An 18,831-nucleotide genomic window follows, 5' to 3' on the forward strand; every position below is an offset into this window, starting at 1 on the left:
AATCCCTTTTCGCCATTCTTAAGCTTCCGTTGCATGCCACCGCGATTTTCGACCAGCCACCGCAAGCTAAGTAAGGGAAAGCGGACCAATCGCAGACGCCGGCACCACCCTCTTCATCCGGTTATCGATTTTCAGTGCACTGGCTCGGCCCCATCGAATCTCTCTCCACTTGAGCGTGCTCCTCGCCTCTTGTTAGCCAATTAGATAAGAGAAGCCGCTCAGTGTAGGCAATGTTATTCGTTTTGCAAGCAAACAAAAGTGACCTCCTATGAACGAGGAGAGCGTTTGGTTGGTCTGTTCAGACAACCGTGCGGGTCACCGCCTGATGCTTGCGTCGACGGTTACACAAATTTGACGTCAGTTGATTGGAATAAAAACATATTGGAATAGTTTTACGTTATGCGCCCCAGAAGTCTGAAACAATTTTAAGGGAACAAAAGGCTTCCCGAATTTTTCGCTATTCATGCTGTCTGTTTTCATGGGCAAGATAACGTGTGAAACGTAATCTGGGAGTCGGAGGCTCATAATTTCTGTTTGCTGTATCGATTTAAGGGTCATTTGAGTTAAGGGAACTTGGGTAACGTAGGACAACTTGGGTAATTGCGTTAAGTCATTCGAGTCGGGCGATTTCTTATTTTTATATGAATTTACACGGCTACCTCTACCCCTTTTCACAGAGCCAACAAGAATACAGGAATCTACTTCAACAACACTCACATGCGCAGCTCTACAGACAAGTGAACCACACACAAGAGTCCCCATGAGCCTTATTGTACAGTACATTTTAACAAAGAAGCGTTCCCCAAGTCTCCCATAAAATTTCTACTAAGTTCTGTATAGTGTGACTTCTGTCTCTGTGCAGTGTCGTCAGTTTGAATCGCAGTGCTCCTTAGCATACTGGAATCATGTCCCCAAAATCCTCAGAATCTGCCTGTAGCTTTTGCGTTCATAACTTTGGTTCTGAAATTGCATACCCGAGCACCTCTTTCTTTTTCTTTCTTGTTCGTTCTTTAAGCCACGATTAACTCTGCGTATCAAGCGGCTTGAATCTCACATCGACTAGTATCTGCAACTGTGGTCCTAAACTTTATTTTAGGACCACACAGTTCATTTTAATGAAGTCGCACATGCCACAAACGAAGTGTTCGTCCGTCAAAGGAAAATATAAACCAACGTTTCTGCCCCCATAGACCTAAGAGGCTTACTGTATGTTTTCTCCTTCTCTTCAGCTTGCTTTCGAAACAATGGTGGCCTTTCAGCGAGTATTCGTTGCTGTAAAGGGCGTGACTTACACAGGTAAGCATCAAAACAATTCAGAGCTAAGCTGAAATAAAATCGATCAATTCGCAATATCCTATAACACCGCATTGTATTTCAGGTGCTGGCGACTTGCCTATGACAACGCTTCCTGCCGTGACAGCCGTTCCCACTCAATCAACATTGCCCGCAACAACCGTTTCGGAGTTTGTACCCCCAGTTTTCCCTACAGAACAGCAAACGATATTGACATCTCCGCCTACATCACCAGCGTCGACTGCAACCAAACAAGTAACATGGCCTGTCACACAGTCGTCATATCCATCTAGCATTCCACTGACAGACGTAACCGCAACAAAACCAACACAGTACCCGAGCGCTACTACCATTAAAATATCATCGCTGCCAGCTACGACCAGTGAAACTCCTATAACTAAAGATACTGCAAAGCCCTCAACTATTTTAACCCCAATAAGCGATGATACAACGGCTGAAATTACCAGCACCACTCCTGCTGCGACACCGACTATGACGCTAACCACAGAAGTCCCATCAACATCGAGAGTTAGCGTTACCACACAGCTTACTACCACAGGGAGCGAGAAGCGCAGCACTGCAGACAGCACGCCTATGCCTACAGTGACAACTACTACTGAGCAATCCACACTCGTCACCTTTCCCATCGTAACTACGGAGACGACGACTCAGGAGCACAGTACCATGGCTACATCAACACCTGAAGTTGTACCAATGACTACAAGGCACTCAACTGTTACAACAACGACAATGTCGACCACAGAAAATGTCAAAAGCACACCTGCTATAACAGCATCAACAGTGCTGACAACAGCCAAAGTTGAATCGACATCCACAACTACCCTTAGCCCAATTAGAACAGCAGCAGCGAGCAATATGCCGAGCACAACAGACAGCACACCTGAAACTACAACATCTACAGTGCTGATAATCGAAGACACATCAACAACGACAACTACTCTCAGCACAATAACAACAGCAACAGCGAGCGAGACGCCGAGCACAACAGACAGCACACCTGCCATAACAACATCTACAACGCTGACGACAACCGAAGATGCATCAACAACTGAAAGTACTCTAAGCACAATGACAACAGCAACAGCGAGCAATATGCCGACCACCTTCGACAGTACATCTGCCACAACATCTACAGTACTGACAACAACCGAATATGCATCATCGGCCACAACTATCATCAGCAAAATCACAACAGCAAGTGATACACCGAGCACCCCAGACAGCACACCTGCCCCAACAAGATCTACAGTGCTAACGACAACCGAAGATGAATCAGCAACCGCAAGTACTCTAAGCACAATGACAACAGCAACAGCGAGCGTGACACCGACCACCAGTGACAGCACATCTGCCACAATAACATCTACAGTGCTGACAAAAACATATGCATCAACAATCCCAACTATCATCAGTACAAAGACAACAGCAACATCGAGCGTGACGCCGAGTACCAGAGACAGCACACCTGCCACAACAGCATCTACAGTGCTGCCAACCGAAGACGCGTCAACAACCGCAACCATCCCCAGTACAACAGCAAGAGCGAGCGAGACGCTGATCACCACCGACAGCACACCTGCCCCAACAGCATCTACAGTGCTGACAACCAAAGACGCGTCAACAACTGCAACTACCTTGAGTACAATGACAACAGCAGCAGCGAGCGAGACGCCGAGCACAAGAGACAGCACACCTGCCACAACAACATCTACAGTGCTAACGACAACCGAAGATGCATCAACAACCGCAAGTACTCTAAGCACAATGACAACAGCGAGCGTGACACCGACCACCAGTGACAGCACATCTGCCACAATAACATCTACAGTGCTGACAAAAACATATGCATCAACAACCCCAACTATCATCAGTACAAAGACAACAGCAAGCTCGAGCGTGACGCCGAGCACCACAGACAGCACACCTGCTACAACAGCATCTACAGAGCTGACGACAACCCAAGACGCGTCAACAACAGCAAGAGCGAGCGAGACGCTGAGCACCACCGACAGCACACCTGTCCCAACAGCATCTACAGTGCTGCCAACCGAAGACGCGTCAACAACCGCAACCATCCTCAGTACAACAGCAAGAGCGAGCGAGACGCTGAGCAGCACCGACAGCACACCTGCCCCAACAGCATCTACAGTTCTGACAACCGAAGACGCGTCAACAACGGTAACTACCTTGAGTACAATGACAACAGCAGCAGCGAGCGAGACGCCGAGCACAATAGACAGCACACCTGCCACAACAATATCTAAAGTGCTAACGACAACCGAAGATGCATCAACAACCGCAAGTACTCTAAGCACAATGACAACAACAACAGCGAGCGTGACACCGACCACCAGTGACAGCACATCTGCCACAACATCTACAGTACTGACAAAAACATATGCATCAACAACCCCAACTATAATCAGTACAAAGACAACAGCAAGATCGAGCGTGACGCCGAGTACCACAGACAGCACACCTGCCACAGCAGAATCTACAGTGCTGACGACAACCGAAGACGCGTCAACAACCGCAACTACCTTCAGTACAATGACAACAACAGCAGCGAGCGAGACGCCGAGCACGACAGACAGCACACCTGCCACAACGACATCTACAGTGCTAACGACAACCGAAGATGCATCAACAAACACAAGTATTCTAAGCACAATGACAACAGCAACAGCGAGCGTGACGCCGACCACCAGCGAGAGTACATCTGCCACAATAACATCTACAGTGCTGACAACAACAGAAGATGCATCAATAACACCAAGTATCATCAGTACAAAGACAACAGCAGCATCGAGCGTGACGCCGAGCACCACAGACAGCACACCTACCACAACAGCATCTACAGTGCTGACGACAACGGAAGATGCATCTACGTCAACAACCGCAAGTACCCTGCGCACAATGACAACAGCAACAGCGAGGGAGACGCCGTCCACCACCGACAGCCCACCTGACACAACATCTACAGTACTGACAACAAGCGAAGATGCATCAACAACCACAAGTAATCTCATTACAATGACAACAGCAAGAGCGAGCGAGCCGCCGAGCACAACACACAGCATACCTGCCACAACGTCTAGAGTACTTACGACAACCGAAGACCCATCAACAACCGCAACTACCCTGAGCACTATGACAACAGAAACAGCGAGCAATACACCAAGCACGAGAGAAAGCACGATCACATCCTCCACTACCCCCGTTGCCACTACAGAGACAAATGAAAGCCCTGGCGCAACTGTCTCAACAACTAAATTTTCAAATAAACAGACAAGCGCTTCGACTTCTGTAGCATCAACGACCGAATCAACAGAATCAGAAAATGCGAGTAGCACATCCGCTACATCATCTAAGGTGCTGGAAACCACCGAAGACACAACAACATCCGAAGTCGTCCTTAGCACACTGGCAGCTGAAACAACGAGTCAGACGCCGTGCATTACAGTAAGCACAACCACTCCTGCAGCCACCACAGCTACTGTAACGTCCATGCCTTTTACCCCTTCAATCCTAACTACAGAGGAGGCTACTGAAGTCCCTAGCACCGCTTTCGCAATTACTTCTGAATTTACAATGGAAGAGACCACAGTCCCTTTGACTGATTTTACTACGACAACCGGTACTCCATCTACTGAGCACACCAGCAGCAGGCCCGCTACAGTAATGTCTAAAGTGCTGACGAGCACCGAAGCCACATCAACAATTCCACATACTATAAGTACACTCTCAGCTACAGCAATGAGTGGGACGCCTAGCATCGAGGCCAGCACAACTACTCCCACAGTGCCTACCTCCTCTACTCAAACACCCACATCATTCGACTTTATTACAGCAATTACAGTGCTTAGGGCTACAGCTATCCCGAGCCATCCAACTCTATTTACTGGTACCTATACCTCTGCCACTCCTGCAGTTACCAGCCCAATAATTCATACTACAACCGAAAACACAGAGACCACGGGCACCACAATTCCTCCTGTAATTCATGCATTTACAGAACCCCTAACGGTTTTTGGTCCTATGGCAGGTGTACCTACAGCTGAAAGCCGAAACACTGCAACTGTCAAAACGGCTGACGCAACGCCTATACCCTTGCCATTTTCAAGTACGACAACAGAAGCTTGGTTTTCAACAACACAGTATGATTTGGTGACGACCAGTCCGGTGAAAGTGTCACAAACAAACGTTCCCTTTACTCGTCCGAATATAGAATCATGGCCTAAATACTTTACGCCGTCAGCGACAAAATTTACAATTTTAGACATAACTTCTTTAAACGATCCAGTTAAGACTACAATAGAGCTAATAAGCAACGCCACAGGCGTGAGTGGCACAACTTTGCCAGGTACTGAGCCCAATGGCGCTGATTCAAACAACTTTGCTACGCTTTTTCCTCCACCATATCGAACTAATACGCCAACGACCACGCGCGCTTTGCCACCGCCGCGTTCGCCCGAGCTGAAAACATACCCTCCCTACACTAGACCACAGCTCCCACCGTTACGACTAGACTCGGTCCAGCCAATCACAACTCGGCCACCTCTACATTTTATCTCTTTTCCAACGCGTAAAGAAGGCGCTGTTCTCCCTCTCTATGTAACGCCAGAGCTGCCTCCACTCAATGAAGCAGCGTCAGCAACTCACAGCATACAAGGTGTCAATGCCACACCTTTGCCGAAACCAGCTGCGACAACAGGTGACTATCGTCCTCCTTACTTGAGACCAGAAATGCGCACGCAGGTGCCACTACCACTCATGTCCTCGCCAACTTCCGTGTACTGGACCAACCTGCCACCACAAACGGGAACATCGGTTTCGTTTATCTTGCCCAGTTTCACAAGAGCGCCAACAATACCAGGACCTCATCCAGTTCCTTTCCGCAACCCTCCCTATCTCCGACCAAGAGAACCCATGCTGAGAGAGCTAGGAACGCCTGGAAACATACCATCGTACAGTAATGCACCTAGGATACAATCCACAGCGCCAAGTACTTTCAGACCTAGCCAACAAGACAACCACCCTTACATTAAGCCGAAGCCGCCAACATTTCCCGACAGGAGAATTAGTGCTGCGGATCCCTGGCTCACCGATAAACGACGGATCTCGGGCCCTAGGTCAGCGGAACAGTCTTACACGCCGCCAAGGCTACCGGCGCCAGAAAGCGCTGCTCCAAAACTATTAAAGCCGCACCCAACAGCTCAGCCCTTATACAACCCACTGGGAACAATTTCAGAGCCACAGCATCTGCCTGGCGATGTCCCTCCATACAGAAGACCCTTACAACCAAATGTCGACGAACAGTGGTCCACCCCAGCTGAAGTCCCAAGATACACCACGCCGAAATGGCGAACAGAAGGACCAGCTTTTCGCACACCAAGATGGAAAGACGGTCGCCCATACGTAAGACCGCAATCCTCGCCGACTGGTGGGACTCCTCGTACAATATACGTAACACCACGCCAGGAAACTGATAACCCCAGAGTAAGCCCCAGCCACAGCACGCCGCAGCATCCACCATACAGCCCACCAAGCACATCAGCGAGGTTGCCTTGGCTCTTGGAACCGGACCTGACGACTCAATCGGACAATGTCTACATTCGCCCGTCTGCACCGGCGCTCAACATTCCAGACAATGGTAAGCACAGTGATGTAAAGTGCCTTGGACATGCATAATTAATTTGTTGCGAACCTACTGCTTTCATGAGATGAGCAGTATGTATGGAGAGTGAAGTTTATCTTGAGTGACTAGACCTTTTTTATAGCAGAAAACAATATGGAGCAGTATTAAATGAGAAAAATTATAATTTGAAGCAGCTTTTAAGCACCACAAAAGTAATTTTGTAACGTTAGACACAGTTATTTATAAGTTTTACCGCTGCCAAATGCGTTGTGTTTACTGCACATCAATTTATGCAGATAGTCTTAGTTCTGTGGTTTGTGAGGCTTCTAAGGCAGTCGTCGAAACTGTTTTTCTTTTATAGCGTTAATGTTAGGAGTGACAAAGTGGAAAAAAGTGCATGTTAAATGCTGGAACCGGTCCATATATATAGGGAGCGCAGTCTTTTATAGAACGTCTTCGTCGTCACCATCACGGCTCCAAGCTGATAGGGACACGGCATAGGCCTCCCTCCAGAGCAAGCATCGTCCCGATGCGCGGCGAATATTGGCCTCGAGCTCTACCACTGGAAGAGCTGGCGCCACCGTCGGCGTGACGTGGCATGAGGGATCACGTGGATACAGCGGCAGCGTCGGCTGTTTCAGAGGCGCGGAAGCGAGCTGAAAACGAACGTTTAAAGTCCCAGCTGCGCTGCGGTTCTGTTTAAGTGGTTAGTCTTTACCACCTTGGGTGTACGCTTGACAACATATGAAAGTACTATAATATGTAGTGGCTGCCTTTGGAGGCGTGCAGCATGGTAGGCTACTGCTCAGTGCCGCAGTGCCCGAAGTACGCAACGGAGCCCGGTGTCAGCCTTATTCACACGTAGCCGCAGGACAAGGAACTGCGTGAAGCTTAACTTGCGAAAGTTAGAACCGGCAGACAGCTATCGGCGGCAACTCGGGTATGCAGCAAGCACAGAGGCGAAGAAGATTTCTACTACGGCGCCGGGACTGCGATGTTCGGGGAGTAGCAGAAAACGCACACTGAGACGCTCGCCCGCGCCCGCTGCCCGGTTAAAGCCATGACGGTTTGGTCTATGAACTTGATGCTAGATACTGGCAACTTCACTGGAACGGAAAGTGAGCGGTAAGACACACATTAAAAAAAGGCATGGGATATGGTCATGTTTCTGTTATGAATTAGTGCACTGGATTACGAACAAGCAGAGGGAAATCGCACGCTGAGAAGACCGATAAACATACAGTGCGACGCAACTTGAGAAATAATATTGACATGTCAAAGAACTTAGAAGACAAAATAGATTGAATAGTCGCGACGGCACATCACAGTCACCGTAGGCGTCGAAGTCTCTATAACAAAATTATTTTTGAACAGTTCTGATGGCATCCACGCAACAATGGCTGCTAGTATACTGTGAAATTCTCATATGCTGTGGCCTATAAAGCTCGCGGCACGGTGTGAAAGCGCGCTCACAGCGAAAGCAAAACATTGTGTGCGGACATGCATGCAGACGCGCAGTCGGTCGCTGCGGACCCGTGCGATCGCTGCATTGAGGCTTCATTCGGTTATGCTCCATTTGGTTATACAGACATATACAGACACTATAAGAACATATTTAACATGGTTTACTCTCAGCGTTTGCCTACCTTTCATGCAAGAAGCGGTTCGGGAGACTCCATCACGGCGACCGCGCGCTTATACGTATTCGGAAAAGAGATAGCGTCTGTAAACGATTCTTTGCTTTCAGTTTGCCCAAGATTATTACATCGACAGTCGAAAGCTTCCCTCGTTTTGAGAGTACTTATATAAATGTCCTGGAGGGCTGCCGCGTGGTGTTTTTATTGAGCGCCGTAAGCGAAACTTATGAGGAGCGCGCCGCGTGATCCCTCATACTACGCATACCGACAGATGGCGACTCCGTAACTCCTCGCCGCCAATAGTCAGTACATAAATTAGGTTGTCCATGTCACTCGGAGCTGCTTCATGCGCAGCACGTGGAAAGTTTCAGGCGCATGCTGGTGGCGCTTTGATGAAGATGGGGTGTCAGGAGCGACTTCGTAGCTGACGTCACTAAGGCGGCGCAGAACTTTTATACAGTCCAAAGTATCGCCGTAGAAGTTCCTCAGAGAGGCCTCGGCGTCGAATAGGTGTCCATACCCAAACTATGGCGCCGGGTTCATAAACGACAGATCTATTGTTGAGGTTATACCAGCAGGAGTCACGGTCTTGCATGCTGGTTATTCGGACACGCGCGACCCGCTGCGGTGGCTTAGCGGATATATGGTGTTGCACTGCTAAGCACGAGGTCGCGGGACCGAATCCCGGCCGTGGCGGCCGCATTTCGATGGGGCGAAATGCAAGAAATGCCCGTGTTCTGTGCATTGAGGCACGGTAATGATACCCTGGTGGTCTAAATTAATGCTGAGTCTCCTACTACGGCGTGCCTCATTATCAAATCATGGTTTCGGCAAACCCGAGAATTCAATTCAATTCGGACGCGCGCAAGACGTATGGCTTCCTGGGCGCGCTCTGTGACATCGGCAGCATCAGCCTCTGTATCGCTGAAATCCTGGGGCAGCATACAGCGCCAAGCATCGTCCTACTTTTCAACCATGGAGCAGACCGAAAGGCATCATTCTTGTAGTTGCCTGGCCTACCGTATTATAAGCAAATGTGACATATGGCAGATTTTTCCCCAAATTCTTGTGCTCCACGCCGACGTACATACAGAACATCTCAGCGAGTGTCTTGTTGAGTCGTTCTGTAAGCCCGTTCGTTTGAAGATAGTATGTTATAGTTCTACTTTGGGCCGTGCCACTGAGCGTGAGCACACTTCTCAAAAGCTATGCTGTAAAAGAGGTTCATCTGTCTGTTATGACGACAGATGAGCACCATGTCTTAGGACGATGTTCTCAATAAAAAAACTGTGCCGCCTCAAATGCCGTGCCGTTCGAAAGTGTCTTGGTTTCCGTGTATCTGGCTAAATAGTCTGTCGCAACTATGAGCCATTTATTTCCGCTGGCAGATATCGGAAATGGGCCCAGATGGTCCATACCAATTTGGGCAAATGGCGACTCCAGCACTGCAACAGGGTGTAAGAGCATGGCGGGTTTAGTGGGTGGTACTTTGCGTCGCTGACAGTCAAGGCAAGCTCTGACGTAATGCTTCATCTCTGCTGCAAGCTTTGGCCAGTAGTATTTGTTTCTAATGTCTGTGTGTAGCCTATAGGTGGCCTGATTTCCTTGCCGAGAGTATTTGGGATGACTAACAGGTAGCTGTTCCTTGTCGAAGAATAGTTTTTGTAGAGGATGCCGTTGTGCAAGCAGAACGACGATACCGTATTTACTAGAATATAACGTGACCACGATTGCAACGCGTGGGTCAACTTTTCAGTCCGCGAAATAAAAATAAATAATACCGCGAATGTAGCGCGACATGAACGGAAAGAGGAACGGCACCTTTATTCATAGAATCAATTCGGAAACGAGTTATCTTCACTTATCATCGTCGTCTCAGAAGGAGACGGAGCTTTCCTTGGGCGAAAAGCTCGGGCTATCACTTTGGGAGATAGTTCCACTTTCGTAAAATTTCGCGTCACTCGGCACCGAAAGCGTCCCCGACAAGTGTTTCTGGCGCTGTGCGATGCTCGTTATCAATGCGAAGAGCGCTGTCGGCCATATACTTCGAGGGGTTCGGTGTCGAAACGATCCAAGTCTCGCGAAAGCGAAATTATTTCCGAAAGTGATGGCCCGGGAATCAAGTCATCCGTGCCGTCGAGCTCGTTTCAGATTAAGTACTTACACGACCGCGATAATATCAGGCCGCTACGAGGCCCTTACGACCGGCCCCGTATTTACAAAGGGCCCCCCATTGGTGCCACCATCCGAGATTCGTCAACTCATTGACGTCGAGCCGCCGAGCCGTGCCCAGCACCTCGGCCAACAAAATTACTCGTCTTTCGAAGCGGCCGTCATACCGCTCTGCGTCGCCATAACGTTTCGAATGAACGTAGTCGAGGTGCTAAAGGCCGCAGGGTAATGAAGCAGCGTAAATGTAACTGTAGTCACAAGCACAGCGAAAATGGCCTCGATTCCAACCACGGTGTGCGAACTACTCTAGTGCGAACGGCGGCGCCTCGCCGTGCAGAGGGTACTGAGGGCGCGTCGACAACTTGCGTGTGCTTCTGCCATGCTCCGAGTGACGAACGTGAACGATGATGTGATGTCGATGAGGTTTCACCCTTTAGAACGAGCTGGCAGCACGAGACGTTCATTTGAGGGATCGCCAGCCACTTGTGCGCGGGCGCCAGTAAGAGCGGGAACGAGAGCGAAAATCTGAGGGCTTTTGCTTCTTGAAGAAAAGACCATAATATGACTCTGCCTAGGCACTACAGAGGAGGTTTCTTAGCGCGTGTTGTAGGCGGTTGTCCCTAGGCGTGCCGGCATTGCGGAGGTATCGGGTCGAGTTTGCGCTCGGACGCTGGCTGCCGGCGCGGTAAAATAGGTGAAGCAGCGGGCACTGACGCCCGATTTGGCGACTGCTGTGTCGGACAGACTGTCTCGCACCTGCGGCGCTTTTGCTAAGTCAGCTGAGCGCAAATGGCTGAAAGGCCGTCGGTGACGATGACTGACTCAGCACCAGCGCCGCAGGCGCGAGAATGTTTGTCCGACGTACCTTCAGAAGCAAATTTCAGACTGGTGTTGCAGAAGTCGCGGGGCGCGGTAGTGCTGAACTTAGTGTCACAAGTTGGCGGCTGGACGTAATTATATTTATTCAGTCATGTTTTTTACTAATTGTAACGTGTCTTTATTTCGCAATATTGGCGGCGCCTCCAGGACACGAAAGCGGCAAGGGGGACACCAAAGCTAGAACCCGAACTGTACCGTGGGCTGGGGCGCGCCGAGGCCTGCGCGTATGAGGGGAGTATCGGCTGTCCGCGATAGCGGACAGCCAATTTTTTATGCCAACACCCCCTGGCACGCCTCGGCCTCCGCGGTCTCGCGTCTGCGCCCAAACGGCTGGCGATCCCTCAAATGAACGTCTCGTGCCGCCAGCTCGTTCTAAAGGGTGAAGCCTCATCGACATCACATCATCGTTCGCGTTCGTCGCACGCAGTTGCGAGCAGTTCTGTGCTTTGCGCTAGTATGCGTGTTTCTTTTGCACGGTTTCTTGAAGTATGAATTGTGTTGTAAATCTGTTCATCCATTTATTTCACACCATGACAAAAGAAACAAGCGCGAAGGAGACCGAACAAAACAAGCGCGAGCGGTGGGAGCAGGCCCACCGCTCGTTTCGGTCGGGCGCGCATACACCAGTTTCCCGCTGAAGTTTCCCACTGATATATCAGTTTCCCACTGAAGGGGCCGCTCTCAGTGGTCTCCGCCTATCGTGGCTCGCGTTTTCCATATTGCGCTCCGCTTTCGCTCTTTCATCTTTCGCTGTGCCTGTTCGCTTATGGATGAATGGATGGATGGATGGATGTTATGAGCGTCCCCTTGGGAACGGGGCGGTGGGTTACGACACCAAGCTATTGCTATTATACTGCCTAATGCCCTACCTAGGTTAAAAAAGAAAAAAAAAAGCACTATGAACTCCCACAGCCAAATTTTCTGATCCCCTATTGCGAACTTTGCTTTTGTACGTCTCCGTTTTTTGTCGTTTCCCTACTTCCACCAATCTCCCAATCGCCCCTTACTAATCTCTATTGCGGACATGTTCACTTTTCCACTGCTCTCGCTGAACCCAAGGGCTTCAAGCAGGCCAGTGGTGCCTAAATTGACTGCTGGGCAGACGCCTTCACATTGTAATAAAACATGCTCCATCGTTTCCCTAGCTTTACCGCAGCAAGCACATGCTTCTTCTTTCTTCTTATATCTGGCTTTATAGGTGCGTGTTCTAAGGCATCACGGGATGATCTCGCTTCGAAAAGTAATGAGCTTCCCTTTGAGTTATCATAAATTGCTTCTTTCCTGATTTCATTTTTTCCTCTTAATTAGTTACTCATGGCAGGTTTCTTTTCCATTGCCGCCCCCCATGAGATTATTTCAGCCTCTCTGACTTTCCGCTTGACGTTCTTTGTTGCTGTGTTGCCCACCTTACAGGCCGCATACCTGCTGGTAATCTTCCTCGCTCTTTTCCTCAACTGTGAATCAATGTTTCTTCTGTACAAATACTTCAACACTCCCCCAGCCCATTTACTTTCTTCCATATTCTTCAGTCGTTCTGCATAATCAATTTTACTGTGAGCTTCCCTCACTTCACCACTTGTCCAGCCCATATCATCCTGAACAGCTTAATTGGTAGTCTTCCCATGAGCGCCCACTGTAAGGTGTCCCACTGACCTTTGGTTGCCATTGAGTCCTGATTGTACCCCCGATTTAAACCAAACAGCCGCATTTCCAAACGTAAGTCCTAGAACCATTACACCTTTACACATACCCCGGATCACCTCGTACCTATTATATCGCCATAGCGCTCTGTGCTTCCATTATGGCTGCATTTCTCTTCCCCTTCACTGTAATTGTTTTTTTCCTGTGTTTCCATATATCTATTGCCTTCGTTTATCCATATACCGAGGTATGTATATTCTCTTACCCGAGGTATTTCCTGCCCCTGTATTGCCACTGTCTGTTCACTGTTTTCCTTGAATAGCATAACACCTGATTTTCTAACGCTAAATTTCAAACATAAATTGTTGCCTTCCTGTCCACAGATATTAGCCAGACGTTGCAAATCACTTTGCTTGTTAGCTAGCAACACAATGTCGTCCGCATAAAATAAACCTGGAAGCTGCTGCTCTACTACTGTATCCGCCTGTTTATATGGGAGATTGAACTCGATATTACTTCCTTCTATTGCCCTCGCCATCCTCCCCATGTACAACATAAACAGCAGTGGGGATAAAGGGCACCCCTGCCTCAGTCCCTTGTTGATATCAACTTTCTCTTCGCTCCTCATCCCTTCCCGTTCAACGAAAACGGTATTTTCTACGTAAATCTCTAAAAAGCTGTACACAATCGTCACCTAAGCCTTCCCCTTCCAGAATATCCCACAAAATATTGCGGTTTGCGTTGTCATAGGCTCCTGTAATGTCTAAAAAGGCCACTTATAACGGTCTGCTTTTTACTTTTGATATTTCAATACACTGAGTAAGAATAAATAAATTATCATCCAAATGCCTACCTATACTGAAGCGATTCTGAAGTTCTCCCAATATGCCATTATTCTCTGCCCATGCTTGCAGCTTTAATTTCATTTCCTGCATTGCTGACCTCTATATTTTTGACCTCTATTTACCGTTGACCTCTATTTAATGGTCAACGGTCTATACGAGTGAATTCTATCTTTCTCCCCCTTATCTTTATAAATTAAATTCATTCTACTTTGTCGCCAACTGTCTGCTATTCTTCTATCTTTTAAGGTTTTTTTCCACTGCTTTCACCAGAGTTTCCTTACTTTTTGGTCCTAGTTCATTAATCAGCCTAACGGGAACCTCGCCTAGCCCTGTGGCTGTGCGCTTAGGAATTTTCTCTTCGGCTTTTTTCCAGTTGAAATTTGTCAGCACCAGCTCCATTTCCATCTGGTTCTCTGTCATGCTCTTTTTTTTCTTCAAATACAACCTCGTCATTGCCTTGGAAAGACTCGGATGTTATTTATCGGATGTAATTTAATGCCGCTTCCCCTTCAGTTTGTTTCCATCTTCGTCTAGGATATGTTGTTGTATTGTTGTTGACTTCCTGCCTAATAATTTTCTCACGCCTCCTTCACGCCTTCTTCTCAGACCTTCTTTTTTTCACGTATTTCTGACAACCAACGCTCACTTTCACCTTTTATCTTTGCTTGCAGCAGTATTTGAACCATAGACTTTTTTCCAGGTAGACCCTTCCAGGTAGTGACGGCGGATCCGGATCATGAGACGGAAATAATCAGAAGAATAAGAATGGGCTGGAGTGCGTTTGGCAGGCATTCCCAAATTATGAACAGCAGGTTGCCGTTATCCCTCAAGAGAAAAGTATATAATAGCTGTGTCTTACCAGTACTCACCTACGGGGCAGAAACCTGGAGGCTTACGAAAAGGGTTCTACTCAAATTGAGGACGACACAACGAGCTATGGAAAGAAGAATGATAGGTGTAACGTTAAGGGATAAGAAAAGAGCAGATTGGGTGAGGGAACAAACGCGAGTTAATGACATCTTAGTTGAAATCAAGAAAAAGAAATGGGCATGGGCAGGACATGTAATGAGGAGGGAAGATAACCGATGGTCATTAAGGGTTACGGACTGGATCCCAAGGGAAGGGAAGCGTAGCAGGGGGCGGCAGAAAGTCAGGTGGGCGGATGAGATTAAGAAGTTTGCAGGGACGGCATGGCCACAATTAGTACATGACCGGGGTTGTTGGAGAAGTATGGGAGAGGCCTTTGCCCTGCAGTGGGCGTAACCAGGCTGATGATGATGATGATGATGATGATGATATTTCCCATTTACTGGCCACTTCATCCTGCGGCAAATGCGCCTTCTTTGCCTGCCTGTGCTCTCGGTTTGCTTTCTGCCGTTCGGCGATCGCTTCTCGTATCTCCCTGTTCCACCAGCTTTTCGGTTTCTTTTTTTCCTTTCCAACGAACATGTTTCTCTTTCCGTACTTCTGTCCTTATTACAATTAGAAGCTCGCTATATTCCCACTCTTTACTAGGCCATTTGCACAGTTCTTCCTCGACTCTTGTGAGTATATTTGTTATTAGTTCAGTGTTCAAATTTGGACTGGGCATGTTGCACTCCCTTGCTCTATTTCCCAACTACATATCCCATTTTCAAAATGATGTGTTTATGGTCACTCCCTATGCTGCTATACCCTTCGTCGTCAATGACCATTTCTCTCAACTTATCATGAATTCCTTCTGTCATCGGACAGCAATCAATGGTCGATTGCCTGCCGGTTTCCCACTTCCCACGTGATCTGCCCTTCACACTTAGGCCCTGCATTCACGATAGCGCGGTTATGTTGCTCACAAAGATATAGCATTGACTCCCGGTTGTTGTCGGTACAGCCATCTAGACCCTGTATGTAGGCATTCATGTCACCTAACAGGATAATTTCGGCATCATTCGCGAAACCCTTAACATCAGCACTTACGCATTCCATTAACTCTTGAATTTTTTCTGTGCAATTTTTTCCGGTCCACAAATACGTTACGCCCCGCCAAGTTCTTGTTCCACTCATTGTACCTGATAACCAAAGATGCTCTTCAAATTTTTAATTTACTCTTTTCCATTTGGCTCCCTGATGAATGAGCATACCGACCCCCCTGCCTTTCTTTCCGACTTAGTTCTGTTGCACCTTTCCCAAACATCTTTCTCAATCACTGGCGGTTCTTCTGAGTCTCTAAGCTGCGTTTCTATAACCACATACACTCCTATTTGTTCTTTATTTAACTGCTCCTCAATTTCTGCCAACCTTTCCTTCTTTCTGCCGCCCTGCATGTTGATGTAGGCTATTGCATGGCGAGCTCTCTTTCTTGTTTTTCTCCTTTTTATGTTATTGACGGCGATGCTATTCTGAGGTTTCCCTAGGGGACCTTCTTCATTACTACCTACTCTGGCCTACTCAGCACCCGTGGGCCCCCTAAAAAAGCAACAGCGCGACCAGCAAGTCGCCAGCCCACTTCTCATCCAAGCATGTAATTGAAGTGGATCCCGTCTCGTTCAAAACGACCATACCTTCTCAATTCCCTGCTTACGTCGACAACTTCTAAACCCTTTTCTCGGCTCATTCTCCATATCGCCTCATTAGCAGCCACTATGGCTCTTTCTACGTAAGTGTCACGTACAGGCACCTCCGGCACCGTGCAGACCGCACCTTGAGGGGACAGCTCGCGCAAGTAGTCTACCTTCTTCGCCAAACGCTGGGCTAGTCCTGTCCCTTTCCTGTTTAGGACGTCATTTAGCCCACCTGCTACTATGACAAGGTTGCGCACGTGGGCATTTTTCACGAGTTTTGCTTTTGCTCGGTCCATGACATAACCCAGTGTCCGCCCTGGAAATGTCCCTACCGCAACTCTTTTACGGCCTCTCACCCTGTCCACAATTGCTTCTGAGCACCTAGCCAGGTTTGAGTCACCGGAGATAATCACCATTTCATCCTCCCCTACCTCTCCCTGTTTCCCTTTACCCTTTTCCGCGTGATTCGGACTTGACAAGGGGCATTTACCCCTGCGCTCCTGCGTTTTGTGTGTGGCGGCCTCAAGGTAGGTGCCGCTCTTTCCAGTTAGCCCCTACCCACGTTGCGCGCATTCCACGTGCTTTGCTCACACTCCCTCTCCTGTCACGTCGGGGGACAGCATTCCACTGTCACGGCAATTCTCGTTCACAGTGGCGGCCCTGTTCAGCTTTTCCTCGGCTGCTTGAAGTCTTTTTTTCCACTACGTTCCGTGCATCACGATCCATATTTAGCCCATTTTTAAGCTCTTCGACTAGTTTGACAAGCTCATCCTGGAAAGCCTCTATTTTTATCAGCCTAGCATCGACATCACAGTGTGTGCTGATTGATTCGCTTCCCTCTCCATTCTCATCCGTCCCCTCATCTGCCTTGAGCGACCTCGCCGCACACTGCCCGCTTTCCCGGCTTTCTTGCCATGTATTGCACGGCTTTTTCTAATGCAAATTCTACAAAACTGTCACGTGTGAGTGACGTATAAAGAACACAGTAGCAATGCTGTGAAAGATGAAACTAACTTTCTTTGGGCGAACCTGTGCCCACAAAAACAGGCTACACTTAAAGAACGGCAACAACGGTGAACACAGTCGGCGATCGTCAATATCTGATCAGCGGGTCAAACGCGTCGGCTTTTATACACCAGTTGCATCAGTCTTCGAATGTTCCAGAGTAATCGCTGGGACCCGCCTGCGTTCCACAAAGTTCTACCATATATGGTTCTACCTTATTCGCGTCGCGCACACATGCAATCAGATTACACAAGGTTCGGTCACCAGAGAGCGGACGGAACCATCGATAACATTGCAGAAACTTCCGACACATGCAGGCGCGTTCTGCGCTGTGCGATTTGTTAGGTGGTGAAACGTGGTCGCCCGATAAAGATAAACAGTAGACGTGTCAATACTCCCCTCTTAAAAAGCATCGACCCGATGCTGTAAACAAATGAAAGTAATAAACAAAAATACCCGTAGCAAAGAAACAACAAAATAAGAAAGTTCGTCAGTGTGCGTAAAAGGGCTTAAGAAGCACCATGTGGACCGCTTCAGATCATGCGCGGTGCCGCTGTGAATGCGAAATGCCGTCTGGCACGACCTCATAGTCCAGTTCGCCAATACGTCGGATGATCTTGTAGGGTGCGAAATAGTGTCGCAATAGTTTTTCGCTCAGCCCTCGTCGGCATATCGGGGTCCAAACCGAAACACGGTCACCGAGCTGGTACTCGACGTAGCGTCGTCGGAGGTTGTAGCGTCGGCGGTCGGTACTTGATCCGTAGGCGGGCGAGCTGTCGGGCTTCTTCGGCGCGCTGGAGATAGGTGGCGACGTCAAGATTCTCTTCATCGGCGACGTGCGGCAGCATGGCATCGAGAGTCGCCGTCGGGTTCCTGCCATAAATCAGCTTGAACGGGGTGATATGTATTGTTTCTTGTACCGCCGTGTTGTAAGCGAAGGTTACGTACGGCAGGACGGCATCCCAGGTCTTGTATTCGACGTCGACATACATTGCTAGCATGTCGGCGAGGGTCTTATTCTGGCGCTCTGTAAGACCATTCATCTGTGGATGATAGGCAGTTGTCCTCCTGTGCCTTGTCTTGCAGAATGGCTTGGGTGAGCTCCGCTGTAAAGTCGTTGCTCTGTCGGTGATGAGGACTTCTGGGGCGCCATGTCACCG

General features: G+C 48.6%; 2 protein-coding genes across 2 annotated transcripts in view; both read left to right on the forward strand.

The window, feature by feature from the left end:
- The first annotated feature begins 1,396 nt into the window (after positions 1-1,396).
- On the forward strand, positions 1,397-6,032 carry LOC142590856 (uncharacterized). The gene is made up of 2 exons (XM_075703288.1): positions 1,397-5,567; positions 6,017-6,032. Exons 1-2 carry the CDS (start codon positions 1,786-1,788, stop codon positions 6,030-6,032), a joined length of 3,798 nt encoding a protein of 1,265 aa, XP_075559403.1. The 5' UTR covers positions 1,397-1,785.
- Positions 5,553-18,831, forward strand: part of LOC142588680 (uncharacterized) — a 34,258-nt gene continuing 20,979 nt past the window's right edge. Inside the window, exon 1 of the mRNA XM_075700505.1 lies at positions 5,553-6,967. Within this exon, the coding sequence (XP_075556620.1) occupies positions 6,061-6,967 (907 nt within the window). The 5' untranslated portion in view covers positions 5,553-6,060. The remainder of the gene's footprint in view (positions 6,968-18,831) is intronic.

This window comes from Dermacentor variabilis, chromosome 1, assembly GCF_050947875.1.
Source record: "Dermacentor variabilis isolate Ectoservices chromosome 1, ASM5094787v1, whole genome shotgun sequence".
NCBI classification, from domain to species: domain Eukaryota; kingdom Metazoa; phylum Arthropoda; class Arachnida; order Ixodida; family Ixodidae; genus Dermacentor; species Dermacentor variabilis.